This window comes from Sinohyriopsis cumingii, chromosome 11 (genome assembly GCF_028554795.1).
Source record: "Sinohyriopsis cumingii isolate HCF-2022 chromosome 11, ASM2855479v2, whole genome shotgun sequence".
NCBI lineage: Eukaryota > Metazoa > Mollusca > Bivalvia > Unionida > Unionidae > Sinohyriopsis > Sinohyriopsis cumingii.
Genome location: NC_142971.1, coordinates 111,538,794 through 111,555,617, shown reverse-complemented (window position 1 = coordinate 111,555,617; position 16,824 = coordinate 111,538,794). Strand labels below are relative to the sequence as shown.

General features: G+C 33.2%; 1 protein-coding gene across 2 annotated transcripts; it reads left to right on the top strand.

Annotated features, from left to right (window-relative positions):
* Positions 1 to 805: 805 nt before the first annotated feature.
* On the top strand, positions 806 to 14,474 carry LOC149789303 (peroxisome assembly protein 26-like). Of its 2 annotated transcripts, none has more exons than XM_089975506.1 (5): positions 806 to 1,022; positions 3,538 to 3,678; positions 6,746 to 7,074; positions 8,606 to 8,746; positions 11,557 to 14,474. In XM_089975506.1, exons 1-5 carry the CDS (start codon positions 826 to 828, stop codon positions 11,655 to 11,657), a joined length of 909 nt encoding a protein of 302 aa, XP_089831632.1. In that variant the 5' UTR covers positions 806 to 825; the 3' UTR covers positions 11,658 to 14,474. The 2 variants fall into 2 exon arrangements, with proteins under 2 accessions (XP_089831632.1, XP_089831633.1); XM_089975507.1 differs by having other exon boundaries at positions 812 to 1,014.
* The last annotated feature ends 2,350 nt before the right edge of the window (positions 14,475 to 16,824 follow it).

Sequence of the window (16,824 nt, the reverse complement as noted above, 5' to 3'; positions counted from 1 at the left end):
TTTTTTTTTTGCTCTTTCCGTGAAAAGAATTTGCCAGAATCCTTTCGAAAAGTCAAACTTCTGACATATTTTCAAAACACTGCTGCTCGGATCATACCTTGAGTACGAAGAACTGAACACCCAACCACCCCTGCTCTGTAACTTTCACTGGCTACCCCTTTGATCCAGGATCAAACACAAAATATGTTCACTATGCTACATTTCGTTGACTGGCTCCAGTCCAATATACCTACCTGACCTCACCCATGTGTACATCTAGAAACCCGCGTTCTTCTTCCGACACTCGCTTCTCAAAGTTCTTACTATTATGACTGCCATACGGACACCGTACGGTAAATATTGCTCATAAATCTAAGATACAAGGACACTGTTATCTTATTCAGGAGTGGTCTTTAAACTAGTTTATTTCGACTACAAGAACATATTTAAATATTTAATAATGACTACTACCATAATTGTTTTCAGCATGTTTTTGTTTTTTAATTTCATGGTGTTTGTTTTTTAATCTTGTCTTCTTATGTTTTTATGTGTTATCTAACATTATAGAGTGCTCCGAGCTTCTAAATATTAGGTGCTGTATTAAGTTCAAGTTATTATGATTATTATTATTATTATTATTGTCAACACAATCATCGATTCTTGGTATTGGAAATAAATCTTTTTTTGCGACACTGTTCACTTCCCTATAGTAAAAATATTCTTTGTAACAGGCTTGCTTGTATGGTTTATGCCGTGAACTGGAGAGGTAGGAAAAGAAACTGGCGGGACGAACTGGGATGCTACGAAGAAATAGCGGATTATTTACTCAACAACAACAACAACAAGATGGCCTCTGGCCAAGCCAAAGTATTATCGTACAGAACAAACGTTTCAAATAATTTTGACAAGTCGACATTGTTTCGACAGTTTGAAGAGTACAAGGAAACGGCGACAGAACTCTTACTATTTAGAGACTTTAGAATGTGTGTCTTGGCGTGTCAGAGTGGAATTAACCATGCAAAAATACATATCGACGTCGACGGGTGTGCGCTTCTTAATTTCGATAATCTTTATTCTTCAAAAGATTTAACGCACGAGTTTGTAAAAAAAAAAAATGTTTGTCTAAAGACACTGCACATTGTATTTATTTAATGCTGTGTTTCTGTTTTATATTTCGTATGCATTAGTCATGCGTTTTGTGTTACTGACCAGTGGCGTCACTAGGGTTGCGTAACTCAGGATGTCATCCCCATGGACCTCCTTCCTGCACAAAAATTCTAAATTTTTATAGACAGTCATGTACAGTAACTCGTGGTGTCACCCCCATGGAACACTTCCTGCACAAAAGTCGAAAATGTTATAGACAGTCATTTGGGTGTCACCCCCTCTGATGGTGTCACCCAGTGCGGTCCGCACCCCCTGCACCCCCCCAGTTACGTCAGCACCCCCCCCCCCCAGTGATGTCACTGTTACTGACTTTTGGGGGTTTTGTGATGAGTCCTCGGTTTTGTTGTTGTCATTATTTTCCTTTGCTTGATTCGACATTATAAATATCGGAAAGCAGACGACTTATGTATGTACATTTGTAGTCGTGACACACCCATTTGATGAAAATGGACTTGTCCTGGAAATGGATCTGAGCATGTCCATCTCTTACTTTCGTTAAGCATTAAACGTGCAGACGCTCATGGTGTTACGGTCACTCTACTCACAGGTTAGAAACTATAAATCAATTAATTAATTGACTAAGCTCCTTGCACTTTTTATCACAATAAAGGTTTCCATAATTTAAATCATTAGGGGGGTACAAACAAACTGGTTTGTATTGTCAGACTATAGTACATACAGAAGTTCCTTTTGTTCATTGCACCCAAACATAAATGCAACTTTTAATAAAAAAATGAATATGTGTCATATTCCTACAAACTTTTTCTTAGTTGTTGTTGTTGTTGTTGTTCTGGGATTTAACGCCATTTTCAGCACAAGATAGGCCATATATGGCGGCCAGTATAACTGGTGGAGGAAGAACCCTGGAAAACCCAGGAAAGAACCACCGACCCACGAGAAGCTACTGGCAGGCTCTCCCACGTACCCACGCTAGCCGAGCCTTGGACTCGAACCTTTTTCTTAGTACACTCTCAATATGACAGCTGTGTTGTTGGAGGTTCAATGTATTAGATCACTTGTCAAAGTGCACTTTAAATCAATTTACTTACACAAGCAACATTGTTGTATTTATGAATTCTGACATAAAGAAATCACAGAGTATTCTCAACAGTAAATAGGAAATGAAAGTTTGTTAGAAATGTCATATAAGAAACTTAATTTAGCATTCATAGTTCTTTCCTTATTCTTAAATTATTTTTGGTAGGGATTTCTTCTCAAGAGGTAGAAATATAAAACTGAGAAAAAGCAAAATATTAATAGATTTCGCTTATGAAATATTTTTGTTTAAAAAGTTAATTGATAATGTGGGTATGCAGAGCATCAGTCTCTTGAATGTACTGTTTTGGAACTAAAAACTCTTGGATTCTTCATAACCCATTTCTCTAGAAAGCAAATAATCACGGACAGAAGACCTGAACTTAGGTGAAATGTTGTATTTTCAGTTATAATTCTTACCACTGTCTACAAATTGTGAAAATTAAATAGGTCAAAATAAGTTAAATATCAAGATTCATTTAAAGGATACATTTATTATTGTTAAATTAAACTTGCTTATTTTGAGATAGGAAAGACTAATACTATGATATAAATGAAAACAAAGTTGGAGGCTGCTGATTTAACTATAAACCATATCGTAAAAGTATGTTATTGTTGTAAATGTGCACAAATTATACCATGAAAGAAACACTGATTGTCAATAATGCCAGCTTCAAATGAAACATTGAAACATAGTACACCATTCTAACCAGTGTTACTTATGCAGTAACCACTGAGTCACTTTGATATCACATGTTGAGTAGCTGACTGGATGTCTGTTACAGTAAAAAGTTGATTTGTTCCATTGGTTTAGCAATGCTTTTTGTGAGAACTTGAAGTTACTGATTAGAAAAAAGAATATAATTTTCATTGTATCTTTGTTTCATTTCATAACTGATAATTGTAGGATTTTAAACAAGTTTTCCAGTCCATGCAAATCATTTTTGATCATTGTAAGGCTGTAAACAAATGTTTTCATCATGATGTTGTTGCGAGATGTGTCCTTTAAGAGCTAGGAGTTTGTATAATACAGGAATGGACGGTCATCATCTTGTTTTACTTATAGTAGAATCATTCCAAAAGACATTTTATTGCCTATGATAATAATAATAATAATAATAATAATAACAATAAGAAGAAGAAGAAGATTATTATTAGCTTATTACATGAAGGTAACTCAGTATAAGTATTAATATGCTATTCTCTCCTGAGGTCCTCAGGATGAACAAATTATTGTAAATGCAAGAGGAGAAAAGTACTAAAATAGTAAAGCATGCTGAAATACATTATGTATAAAAGCACAAAATATAATGATGCAGCCTGAAACTTATAGAGGACCATTTTTGTTATTTGTAGTGCAAGGGAACTTGTGGAGTCCTTGACCTTGATTGCCATACAGGCTTATGCAGAGTTGAATTCCTGGCAGGAAGTTTTACCCTTCATCCAGCAAGTTTACAATGGGATTGAGACATGCCCACCAAGAGTTGTGCAATTTTGGTAATATTCAATTCGCAGTGTGCCATTCAAGTTTTATAAGAACTTGGAAGCAAACATAATGTACTTGGCACAAAAAAGGTTAGCAAACTTGACAGAATCATAAATCTTTCAAAAATTCTAAGTGAGATTGGTAGAAAATTTATAATATTCATTTGTATATTGAGTTCTTGATGATGTTGAGAGACATTTGGAACTCTGAAATTTGTATGAAATCTACTTTATAAATATTCTTTGACAATTCCTTGTTTTATTCATAAAAAGCATTTATGCTTATCCATTATTCAGGTTCTTCCATGTGTTGCTAATCTTTCTGTACATGATGCTTAGAACATAACCTTATTATCCTGTTTTAAGCCATGGGGGAATTTCAGAGAAATCTTTAGCAGGAATTGGTCTTCCTGATAAATTTCCAAAACTGAGGTTCACTGAATTTAGGCAGTTATGGCAGTTACTTGTTTAATTTTGGAATATGACTGATCTGCACAATGGTAATAGCATCAGAATGTTAAAGGTTTGTTAAGTCTGATATATTGAATAATTACATCTAGACAAAGATGCAGGTGAGACACAGGGTTCTGCGGAACACTTGTTACACTTTTCTAATGTAATTATGGTATCTTTTATTAAAATCATTTCATGATATGTAAACAAGAGAATTGTGCAGACCAGATAGTTCTCCACTTTAAGAATTTGCACATGTTGCAACAAACCACATTCAGTAGTACATATAATCAATACATTATAGAGATTTTCCTAATACATATTTCTGGATAGAAGGGTAGGAAATAAAAGTAGAGAGGCTGCTAGGGCTGTTTCTTTAAAACTTACGTGGGACCCAAGGAAGGCACTTTTAAAGTGGGGTACTCACCTGTAGATGCAATTTAGAATTTTCTTACCATTTTAATAATAGCTTTGTGAAGCGATATACCCTGGCATGTATTTTTGAAAAACTGCCAAACTGCCTTCCCTGGGTACCATGTATGTTTAAATGGAACAGTCCTTAGGAACCAATTACCACAGTAATTTTTATTTTATTTTTGATCATTTTCTGTGTTTCTTTTGGTTGCAGAGACAAAATGTGCCTTCAATTAATTGCTAATTTTAGTTGTTGCCTTTTCAAAATATCATAGTTATTTTTTGCCAGTTTAAAATACACAGAGAGTTAGCTTTTGTCAGTTCAGAATATTATACTAAGTTATTTTTTGTCAGTTAAGAATATTATACATAGTTATTTTTTGTCAGTTAAGAATATTATACAGTTATTTTTTGTCAGTTAAGAATATTATGCATAGTTATTTTTTGTCAGTTCAAAATATTATACATAGTTATTTTTTGTCAGTTCAGAATATTATACAGTTATATTTTGTCAGTTAAGAATATTATACAGTTATATTTTGTCAGTTCAGAATATTATACATAGTTATTTTTTGCCAGTTCAAAATACCATAGTTATTTTCTGCTGTTCAGAGTATCATACATTGTTAATTTCTGACAGTTCCAAATATCAAGCAGTTATTTTCTGACAGTTCCAAATATCATGCAGTTATTTTCTGCCAGTTCAAAATATCATACACAGTTATTTTCTGCCAGTTCAAATTATCGTAGACAGTTTATTTTCTGACAGTTCAGAATAACATACAGAGTTATTTTCTTCCAGTTAAAAATATTATAAATTATTTTCTGCCAGTTCAAAATATCATAAAAAATTTCTGCCACTTCAAAATATCATAAATTATTTTCTGCCATTTCAAAGAATCATACACAGTTATTTTCTGCCAGTTCAAATGAATCATACACAGTTATTTTCTGCCAGTTCAAAATATCATACAGTTTATTTTCTGACAGTTCAGAATAACATACAGAGTTATTTTCTACCACTTAAAAACATCATAAATTATTTTCTGCCAATTCAAAATATCATAAAAAATTTCTGCCGCTTCAAAATATCATAAATTATTTTCTGCCAGTTCAAAAGAATCATACACAGTTATTTTCTGCCAGTTCAATATATCATACACAGAGTCCAGAGTAAGTAACAATCGTGCAGTATTTGGCTGATTGTGGCAGCTGGTGCAGGTGCTTTTTATGCTATTTATATTCATATGACATTCAGTGTTCAATTTCTTTCTTCATGATTAAAAGTTAGGAAATTAGAATGATTGTACTATTAAGGAAACAAGACACCTTTGACTTCATTGCTAATATTTCTTCATGTATTTAAAATTCATTTTTTCATCTGATTTTGCTTTCATGCTGTTAATATTCTTTATTTATTTAAGTCTCATACAGCTTAAATTTATTATGATTTTATTGGGTAGCCAGGAGGACTAGTAGGTTTTTGTATCACCTGTGTAGGAGGACTAGTAGATTTTAATGTTACCTGTGTAGGAGGAATAGTAGGCTTTTGTGTCACCTGTGTAGGAGGACTAGTAGGTTTTTGTATCACCTGTGTAGGAGGACTAGTAGGTTTTAATGTTACCTGTGTAGGAGGAATAGTAGGTTTTAATGTTACCTGTGTAGGAGGACCAGTAGGTTTTTGTATCACCTGTGTAGGAGGACTAGTAGGTTTTAATGTTACCTTTGTAGGAGGAATAGTAGGCTTTTGTGTCACCTGTGTAGGAGGACTAGAAGGTTTTTGTATCACCTGTATAGGAGGACTGGTGGGTTTTTGTTTCATCTGTGTAGGTGGTAAGTATGTTTTTGTCTCACATGTGTTAGCACATTGTGACAAAAGTATCACATTTATGGTAGCAGTGGTGGAAGCAGGTGCAGCAATTTTATTGTCAACATTGTTGAAGCTTTTGTGTTTATTGTATCGTAGTAAAAAAAATTGTAATTCACATAGAGTTTGTTCCATCACACACAGATGTATGTGAGACACCATGTTTTGCATAACATTTGTACATGCTACTAGCCCCAGATTCAGTAAAAACATTTTAACTTTAGGTGGGTACTAACATATATTGAAGCCACTGCCATAAAGATCATGAAATTAACATCTCCTTAAGTATTACTAGCTGTGCAGATTACTGCTCATTTTCAACTCTGAAATGTCCATCTATTTCAGCATTTTACTCCATGCCAAAGTGAAAGAATATGCTCAGTGCCATGCCATAACAAACATTTGGCTAAGATGCCCAGACAATGCCAGCATAGAAGGTTACTTTGATGTTGTCCAGTTATACGTATTACATGTGATGTTACCACAAGAAAAAGAAGCATTAGTGCCCTCCTTTTTAGATAATTGCAATTTCCTTAGTACTGAGCAGAGACAAACAATTATGTCAGAGATGAGACAGTCATTTGCAGAAAGAGAATTAGGAAGTAAAGATTCAAAGGAAATAGAGACAAAAGCCTCAGAGAAAGCTTTAGAAACAGATGAAAATGCTTCCCATGGTAATGTTTTTATTAGTATTTAGTTATTTATTGTTATGGGGGAATGAACTAATTTATTCCTTATTTTCTTGCTTTAATGGCTTTAATGTATTAACCAGATTGTCATGGAAGTTTAATTTTTTAAATTATCTGCTGGAGACTAGTATATACGAATGCATACTGGTGCTACAGAGTGTATGTTGTTGGTGTAGTTCTTTGGGAATAAAGTATTTTGCTCATATCAATCATGCACAAAGCATGCTCACTGTTATACAGTCTCATATGGACTAGGTTCTAATTTATAAACATTCCAATGAAAAATCATATCATCAGTCAAATGTTATTAATCTGTCAGCTTGGTTTCTGTATACTAGTCTGCTGATGGAAGGGAGGTAACTTTCAGAAATAAGATGACCATAGAAACATAACACTGGGTTTTAGAGAACACCAGACTTTCATACATTCTGCTTTATTTTGCTTTCCAAGATAAAGAGTACCAATCTGTCTTTCATTTTTTTAAATAACTGTTCAATTTACAAACAGAAAAGCATCATTTGCTCATAATTAATCCATCCACAGCAGATTAGTAATTAACTACCATTTCTGTTTTATGTTCAGCCTTTTATTAAAGCTGCTATATTGCATATATCTAATATTTTTGGAAGAGCTTTCAGTTAGTTTTTAATGCTTCAGTGAGATTTCCCTTTCCCCACTTTGTATGCCATAATTTAAAATCTGAATGAGAATCTAATAGCCCAGAGAATTCAGATTAGATTTTCAAACATTGATCAGAAGGACTTCATTGACCCAATATTTAGTATCGGAAGGGACAAACAGAGCAGTAATGAAAGAAATTTTGAAATATTTATTTTTAAATATGATTAGGTTGTATACAACCAAACCAGTACATAAAACTTAAAGAGCTTAGTGAAAAAATCATGACTGTCTGTGCAAAGTAACGTACTTAACACGAGTACTTTCTGCCTGGGACTTTGAGAAGTAGCTTAATCAGCACTACTTATTCACAGCAGGCATCTGATTACATGTTTCTTTTCAGGATGAATCACACTTTATAGGCATTGTGATATTTTGGAGACAATATAACGTATTGATGTACAGTGTTGCAAGGATATCCCAGTACATATTCCATAATGAGTGTAACATTATATTCATGTAGTAGCACTTGCAGGTGTAGCATTTAATTTTTACATTTCTTAAATTTCCACAGGAATGCTATCTATTTCATAACAGAAGTGCATTACATTATAATCTCTGCATGTACGAATTTTTTTGTGTACTTGTGATGCATCACTTTTCATGAAATATATCAGGGGCAGGTAATACCAGTACCAACTTTTGTGATAGTCATGCTTTTAAATATATATATATATATATATATACAAACACACACACACACACACAGAGTGCAGTAAAGATAAAAGTTTAGAAATATTTATGTGATCTTTCATTTCTGATGAGAACAAACTTAGATTGTTGTAGTTTAATAACATTCATTTTATTAAATTTTTGCTTACTTTTATTTTCATTTCAGGAAAAAGTCCTTTACATAAAGCCTTGAAGAGATTTGGTGTAGTGCTTGCAAAGAAATGTTCATTTCTTTCATTTGATACAGCTATGAAAATAGCAGTGGTGGCTGTTTCCTTTTATTTCCTGATGATCCAGGCTAACAAAGGTATATTGTTCCCAAAACTATATTTGATCTGGTGCATTGTGATGTAACAAAAAAACTAACTTAGATATGAAAATATGTTATTCAAAAAGTTTACAGTTCAAACATTTCATTAGTAAATCATCCACAAAGATCAGCCATGAGACAGAAAGTAACATTTATAAGTAGGTGACCTCAACAAAAGTCAGGATAGGCTCTGGGTAAAATTTACAGTCAGATGGATGTTGTAAATTACCTTTATATACAGGTGGCTATTTCATAAAGGTGACTGCTACAGCAGATTTAACTTCCACCTCTTTTTCACCCCATAGTTTTTGCTTTCTTTTCTTTCAGTATAATGACAGTGAACAAACTACCGTAAGTTCAGAGAATAGATAAAATAGAGCTCCCCATTTGGATGTAGTAAAAAGTACAAAATGATGTAATACTGCTATTTTGCTGTAAGTTTATAATTTTTATTAAATGCATGATAATTAAGAGGACGAGTGACAAACAAATACACATGAAGTCAATGCAAATCAAAGAAGAGTGACAAACAAATACACAGGAAGTATGGAAAAACTCAAAGATGAGTGACAAACAATTACACAGGAAGTCAGTAAAACTCAAATATGAGTGTTAAACAAGTAGACAGGAAGTCATTAAAAATCAAAGATGAGTGACAAACAAATACACAGGAAGTCGATAAAAATCAAAGATGAGTGACAAACAAACACATGAAGTCAATAAAAATCAAAGATTCTAAAATAGAAATATTAAAATCTACTCATTTTGGAATAGTCTCTCATGTGCATGACATACTACTAGTGAAAAGAATGAAATGAATAAATATTTGACTTTGTGGTTTTGACACATGTACTATAAATTAGTTAAAGGAAGGAGTGGAATCATTTGTTATGACATTACAAGAAATTGTCCCTTAGTTAAAAATGATTAAGTTTTTTTCCCATCCGTCATTTTATTAATGCACTAACCCTAAACATTCCTTCAAGAACACACACACACACACACACACACACACACACACACATATATATATTTCTTTTTCTTCTTCAAAATATTTGATGATTCTGTATTGTTTTATTCATTAGTTCTTATTGATATTCCAGTTACCGTCATTTAGGCACATTTCTCTCATTGCAGCATCTCATAAGATTAAAATAATATGCTCTAGATAACATGATCCAAATAAAGCCCCTTTGACTCCCTGGTTCACCATAGAGCTATTTTTTGGTCACCATTATTCCAGGTAGCAAAATCACACAGAAGCAAAGGATTTAATTAGGTCTGTATATACCACATTAAACTCGCACAACGTGGTGTGGAATGTTAATTAACTATCATCAGAGGATACATTAAATCAACATTAATGTCCATAAACTTGGTTTCTCTGATGTTGGCTTTCATTTCTCAGTTTAATAAAAACGTAATAAATTTCTCAGCTGACTGACCTTAATATGAGGAAATTTAAGAAAATTAATTCATTTTGGAGTATCAGAATTTCATGCAATACTGATAATTCTTCTCTTTTAATTATATATTTTTTTTATCTCAGTCAGAATCTGTTGACTGTTCTTTCATTTGTCTCTACCACATGACATCTTTCTGTCATTTTCATATTTTTTCTTCTTTATCTCTCCTCTGTGAAGTAGAGGAGCACTGTTGTACTACCCCCATTATGGATGCTGTTTGGTGTCTTTGTTGTACTACCGCCATTATGGACGGTGTTGGTGTCCTTGTTGTACTACCCTCATTAAGGATGGTCTTGGTGTCTTTGTTGCCATCAGCATCCACAGATATGAAAGCATATACATGTGTACACTCCCACTGAATCTCAACCATTTTTCCTTCCGTGGTCATAGGCAACAGTTTGGAATGGGTTTCACAGCAACTACCCCCAAGGGAGAAGCTAAGAGGGCTGACTTCATAAACAGAGATGTACACTATTTGTACATTCTTGGTTATTTTTTATAAATCCACTATAAGGCAGAGCATATTATGTCATATTGTCTGTCCATGCCTTTTATCAATTTTGTTTCTGCACAATAACTCTCGTTGTTCAGCTATGAACATTACCAAACTTTGAGGATGGATTGCACTTCGGCGTAAGGAAGAAGCCTAACGAGTAGGAATAAATATGGTTATTCAGGTGTAAAGTTTCCATATTTATGACTATAACATTATATTTTGACTGGTTGTCCTTAATGGGGTTAACTTTCTGGTTATCTTACTTATTAAACCATTTACATGGCTTAAGAAGAGTGGTCTTTCTTAGTAATGAAGTCCAGTAAATACTGAAATTCCAACTTGAATCTTTGAATTTTGCAGTTAATTTAGCAGGATGGTTTTAAAATGAGGAGTCTATTCGGTTTTACTGTATGATGCATAGAAGGTAAGTATTAAAATATATTTTGGAGCATATTTTTTAGACCATCTGAGGGAATCTCAGAGGGATCAATTTGTAATTTGCAGGTATTATGGATCTTATTTTCAAGGTGGGTTTTATACTATCCAGTTTGTACTTTTCTTTATAAAGGGAAAATGTTTAGGAGCTTTTTATATTATCTTCAAGGTGGGCTTAGGCTTTACAGTTTTACAATTCTTTTTCAGGGAATTTGTTTTTAACTTTTCATATTACTTTCAAGGTGGGAACATTTGGTTTTTGAATCAAATGCCACTTTTCCTCTGCCTTTTTTTGAAGGATTACTTTTGTGAGGAGCTACTTTATCTTTTCAGTTTGGTCTATACTTTAAAGGCATTTTACTTACAAAGCATTTTATCCAAATTATTCATTTCTGTTTTTTGTTATTCAGCTGACCTGATGACTGGTCTTGGTAGAGCTACATCGTTTGTCTGGAAGGGTGCCATAAACCACCTTTACACATTATTTTCACCTGCAAGGCCCAGAAGATGAGAAAAACTGAAAGTCTTTGAGCATTGGTAATTTTGTCAAGAGCAAAGCACAAATTGCAAAAGACAGAACATTACTGTGGACGTCAACAGAACTGCCATTATACTATTTAAGACCAAGAATCCATACACCTAGACATCAATTCAAAACAATGATGATATTTTTCAGTATTAAATTTATTATAGATTACATAAGTGAAGAAATTGAAAGCTGGAATTTCTTTTGTAAATATTTTGTTTGGTCAGCAATACTTGCATACCATACAGTACTTTGTGTTTAAATGTTTTTTAAATTTTTGAATTACAAAAAATTGTTTATTTACAGGAACACATTTGTATTTCATTTGGACCCAGGATAATATTTTTTTTGTTCTTGCTCAAATGTTACTAAATGCGTGTTCATTGTACCCTTTTTATTTCAACATCTGGTGTAACTCCTGCATGTACTGTTAAATTATTGTACATGACATATGCTGAGAACAAGTCTCTTTGGATGTGGGAATCCACGACTTTTTTTGAGCAGAACATTGTATAATTGTTTTTGGATGTGGGAATGCACACCTTTCTTTGAGCAGAACAGTGTACAATTCACTTTGGATGTGGGAATCCATGCTTTTATTTGAGCAGAAATGTGTACAATTCACTTTGGAAAATGTGGGAATCCACACCTTTCTTTGGGTAGAACAGTGTACAATTCACTTTGACTTTAGCTTTTAGTTCACATGCATTAGATTTTTAACTGCATTTGCTGTCTTAAAGTTATAATACCTTGTCATGAGATGAAAAAATAAAAAATTATTTTGTTGGTGCTTTACTGTCATTGTGGTCCAAATAACATGTTTAATTGTGCAATAGTGAAACTATAATCTAGTCCCATTTTAATATAAACTCTATACAGGGCCTAATTCTTGGCTTTGACAACTTTACATTTATTTTATAATGGACAAGTAGTCGTTTTTAGATGTTTTTCCCATGGATAAGTTGCTTTTAAAACTGACATACCAGTGCAAGTCATAGTGAGTAAACCATTGTTCTGACCTTCATAAGCCTTCAGCTTGCATTGGAATTGGATTATATAAAAAGCTTAATGACTGTAGGTCATTTGCATAAAATACATGCATGGAAACAAAGTTAAGAAACAAGAATTAGAAAATGTTATGAAAATTTGCTTTGGTTTCTTTTCCTTTAATTAAAATATTTTAAACAAACTTATCTTAAAGTGGTTTTGGAGCTTTACTGCTTTTCAAAGTCACTCATGAATTAGACATGTACTTCAAAATATGGAAATTGAACCCTGTTGTTTCAACTGCTGTCATTTAATTTTGATGAAAAATTTAATAAAAAATTCAACTGCAACATTTGAGCCATGCGGAGTACTTTAATAAGTGGTTACAATTTGTAGTACAGCCAACAAATTTTGAATAATTTTAAACTTCTTTTCAGTAATCAGGGTAATATTGTTTTATTAAAATTTAAATATATGTGTGTCAGGAAGGACTGTGTTCATGTACAGTTCATATAGAGTATGTAACCTGGTACTTACACTTCACTGTTGGGTACTGATTATAAGGGAATGGTCATATGTACCAAGAGATGAAGTATATGGACCATTTAAACACTGCATACACTTAAACACTACATACCCTTTAGTTTTACAAACCATAAACACTATTTAAATATCATACACAGTTTGTTTAGTGCAAACATTTGCCAGAATGCAGATGAATTGTTTTTTTACTGTTTGCATACATTAAACTGTGTATGATCATTATTGTTCCAAAATCAATTACTAAGTAGTACTAGTGTTGCAACATCATCAATGTCCAGGGGACAGACTCCCACCCCAAACTGCCAGTTATAATAAATCGTCCTGTCTTGATCATTATTTAGTGACAGAATATATCAAATTTACCTGGGACAACTCAACAGTTGTGCAATACTGAAGCACATAAATTATATACATCTCTTCCTCATTACAATGAGGTAATTGGGATCCAGAACTGTTGACTGTTATGTATCAAACCATTGTATAATGTAGTAAGTGGCATCCATAAATGTTGACTTTATTATATGCCAAACCATTGTATAATGTAGTAAGTGGCATCCATAACTGTTGACTGTATTATATGCCAAACCATTGTATAATGTAGTAAGTGGCATCCATAACTGCTGACTGTATTATATGCCAAGCCATTGTATGATGTAGTAAGTGGCATCCAAAACTGTTGACTGTTATGTATCAAACCATTGTATTGTGTAGTAAGTGGCATCCATAACTGTTGACTGTATTATATGCCAAACCATTGTATAATGTAGTAAGTGGCATCCATAACTGCTGACTGTATTATATGCCAAACCGTTGTATAATGTAGTAAGTGGCATCCATAACTGCTGACTGTATTATATGCCAAACCATTGTATAATGTAGTAAGTGGCATCCTTAACTGCTGACTGTATTATATGCCAAACCATTGTATAATGTAGTAAGTGGCATCCATAACTGTTGACTGTATTATATATCAAACCATTGTAAAATGTAGTAAGTGGCATCCGTAACTGTTGACTGTATTATATACCAAACCTTTGTATAATCCATTGATTGGGATCCATAACTGCTGATGACATTATATGTAATGCAACAGATTGACAACTTGATGTATGTGTGTATATAAGCAAAGGGGGGGGGTGTTCAGTAAATAAAATTCCATTCCAAGATAAGAATAATAATGTTTATATCAACATCTTTTTGACTTAATGGTAGTTGTGGACTTAGTCTTGTGAAGATATTGCATATGTTAAAATAAAAGAAACCTACAGAAAACGTGTTCTTTTAATGTTTACTCCAGTAATGCATATTGTATCATATGTTAAAATAAAACACCTAGTGTGCATAAATACCATCCTCGGTGTTTATTCCTCATTGGTTTCTGACAGTGAAAGACATTTATTGTCAATATTCTTGCAGAAAATAATATTTATGTCATTTGTTTGCATCAGTCAAAGCATCTGGAAGGATGTAGTGTTTTATAAAGTCTTAATGACACTTGGGATCTCATGGGATTTTATTGATGGAAAATTCCACACTTATAGGCAGCCTCTGTGTCACAGAGATGCAGTACTAATCTGACTCACTTAGCTACTTTGTGTACTTACAGTGACACATATAGTATGAAAATTAGATGCAGTACTAATGTGACCCAATTAGCTTCTTTGTGTACTTACAGTGACACATATATTATGAAAATTAGATGCAGTACTAATGTGACCCAATTAACTTCTATGTTTACTTACAGTATAGTATGAAAATTAGTTGCAGTATGGAACTAAATTTCTTTGTGTAAGGATCTTCACAGTCTCATTACATGTAGTCTTACATGTATTGTATCAAATGTACTGGTGGTCTGCATAAACTAAAGGCTGGGTAAACATAATTGGTTCTTGAATGAAGGGCCAACTGATTTTTATTTCCAGGAGTTATTTGTGGTTATTCTTTACTCTGGACTGGAATAGATTAATATCATATCCTAACTAGCACGAAAATTGTAATGTTGCACTTCACTGCATCACATACTGAAATGGGATGCACTTTTTTTGTCCAAGCAGAAAATACATTTAAAGATGGAGAAAATTTGAAGAACAGTTTTATTAAATTATTACAAGAGAGATAATCTCACATCAAGATATAACTGAGAGTAACCTTTCCATTGCTGTTGGTTTCTACCACTGGAAGCACTATTGATATTTAAATATATACTCGAAATGGAGGAGGGGTAAAAATTTATTGGGAACGAGTTGGTCACTTGGTATTTATTTTGAGGGGGATGGGAGTTTGCAGTTTTGAATATCCTTTTGGACCGAACAAGTTCCTGTGCTTACGGTGATGGAATACAGTAATGGCTAATTTAAAACAGAAGGAAGGGTGTAAATGGAAGTTTAATTCAGATAAAAATTTGTTATATCAGATTACATAGTCCATACATCTAAATTAAAATACAGATATAAAATAAAAGCATTGTAAACATAAAAGTTCATATATATATCTTGTGTACAAGTATACACATACAACAATGGACTGTGTCCTGCATTGTTAAGAATGAAATTAAAAAGCACATTTAAAGAGTAATTTGTTCCATCTACTAATAATATGAGAATTTAAATGAATGTCCTAGTTCCAGAGATTTCAATATACAGTTCTTACTACTAAATATGTGGGTATGTGAGAAAGCTTGCCAGTAGCTTCTTGAGGGTCAGTGGTTCTTTCTGGGGATTTCCCGGGTTCTAACGCCACCATTAATACTGGCCCCCATGTATAACCTATTGTTTGCTGAAAAATGGCGTTAAACCCTACAACAACAACAACAACTACTACTAAATATTCTTGTCATCATTGAGATTACATACTTTCTCATTACTTCATCAAAACTGAACACATTATCATTTGCAAACATGTTGGAGGTACTGTTCCATCTTGGAAGGCCTAATAGAAAACAAAAGCTATTATTATAACCAATAACTAGTTTTCTTTTCATGTATTCACTAAAGTTTGTCCACGGAAGAGCACATTACATTGGAATAATCAAAATTTATGTAAAAGCATATTTGATTGAATACACAAAAATCTGTAATGTCTCATCAACATCATCTGACCGACTTGCCGTTAGGATGTGTAGGGGGAAAAGATGGTAATTTGAAAAAAGTGACTGAAGGACTGTGCATACAAAGCTTTATGTATTATAGGTGACATCATTCTCTAATGCATATTGTTAACCTATCTTTAATAATTTCCTTAAACCTGAGATAGAAGGACTTATCAATGACATATCATCAGCAAAGCTAAAATTGTTAAGAAACAACACATTTGGTGGCAGACGTAACCCCGCGTGACACTGGCTCAGTTTACGTTTTAACTAGTCTATTTATATATTAAATAACAAAGGGGAAATTACACCTCCATGCCTGCAGACTGGGCTGCCATGTTCTATATAATAGCTGACAGTTTCCTTAAAGGCGTATAGGCATAAATCTGTTGAATGTTGCTTTTTGAAACCAGACTGATCGGAAATTGTGACTTCACATCTTTGTAGTATGATGCATTCAAATATTTTTGAAATAATAGTTGTAAGAGCTTTAGATTTATAGTTATTTTTGTCTGCCCGGTTACCAATTTAGCT

Coding starts and splice junctions, on each gene's coding strand:
- LOC149789303 (XM_089975506.1), top strand. CDS start 826: ATGGCCTCTGGCCAAGCCAAAGTATTATCGTACAGAACAAACGTTTCA. Junction 1,023..3,537: donor ATACATATCGACGTCGACGG/GTGTGCGCTTCT, acceptor TGTTATTTGTAG/TGCAAGGGAACTTGTGGAGT. Junction 8,747..11,556: donor GATGATCCAGGCTAACAAAG/GTATATTGTTCC, acceptor TTTGTTATTCAG/CTGACCTGATGACTGGTCTT.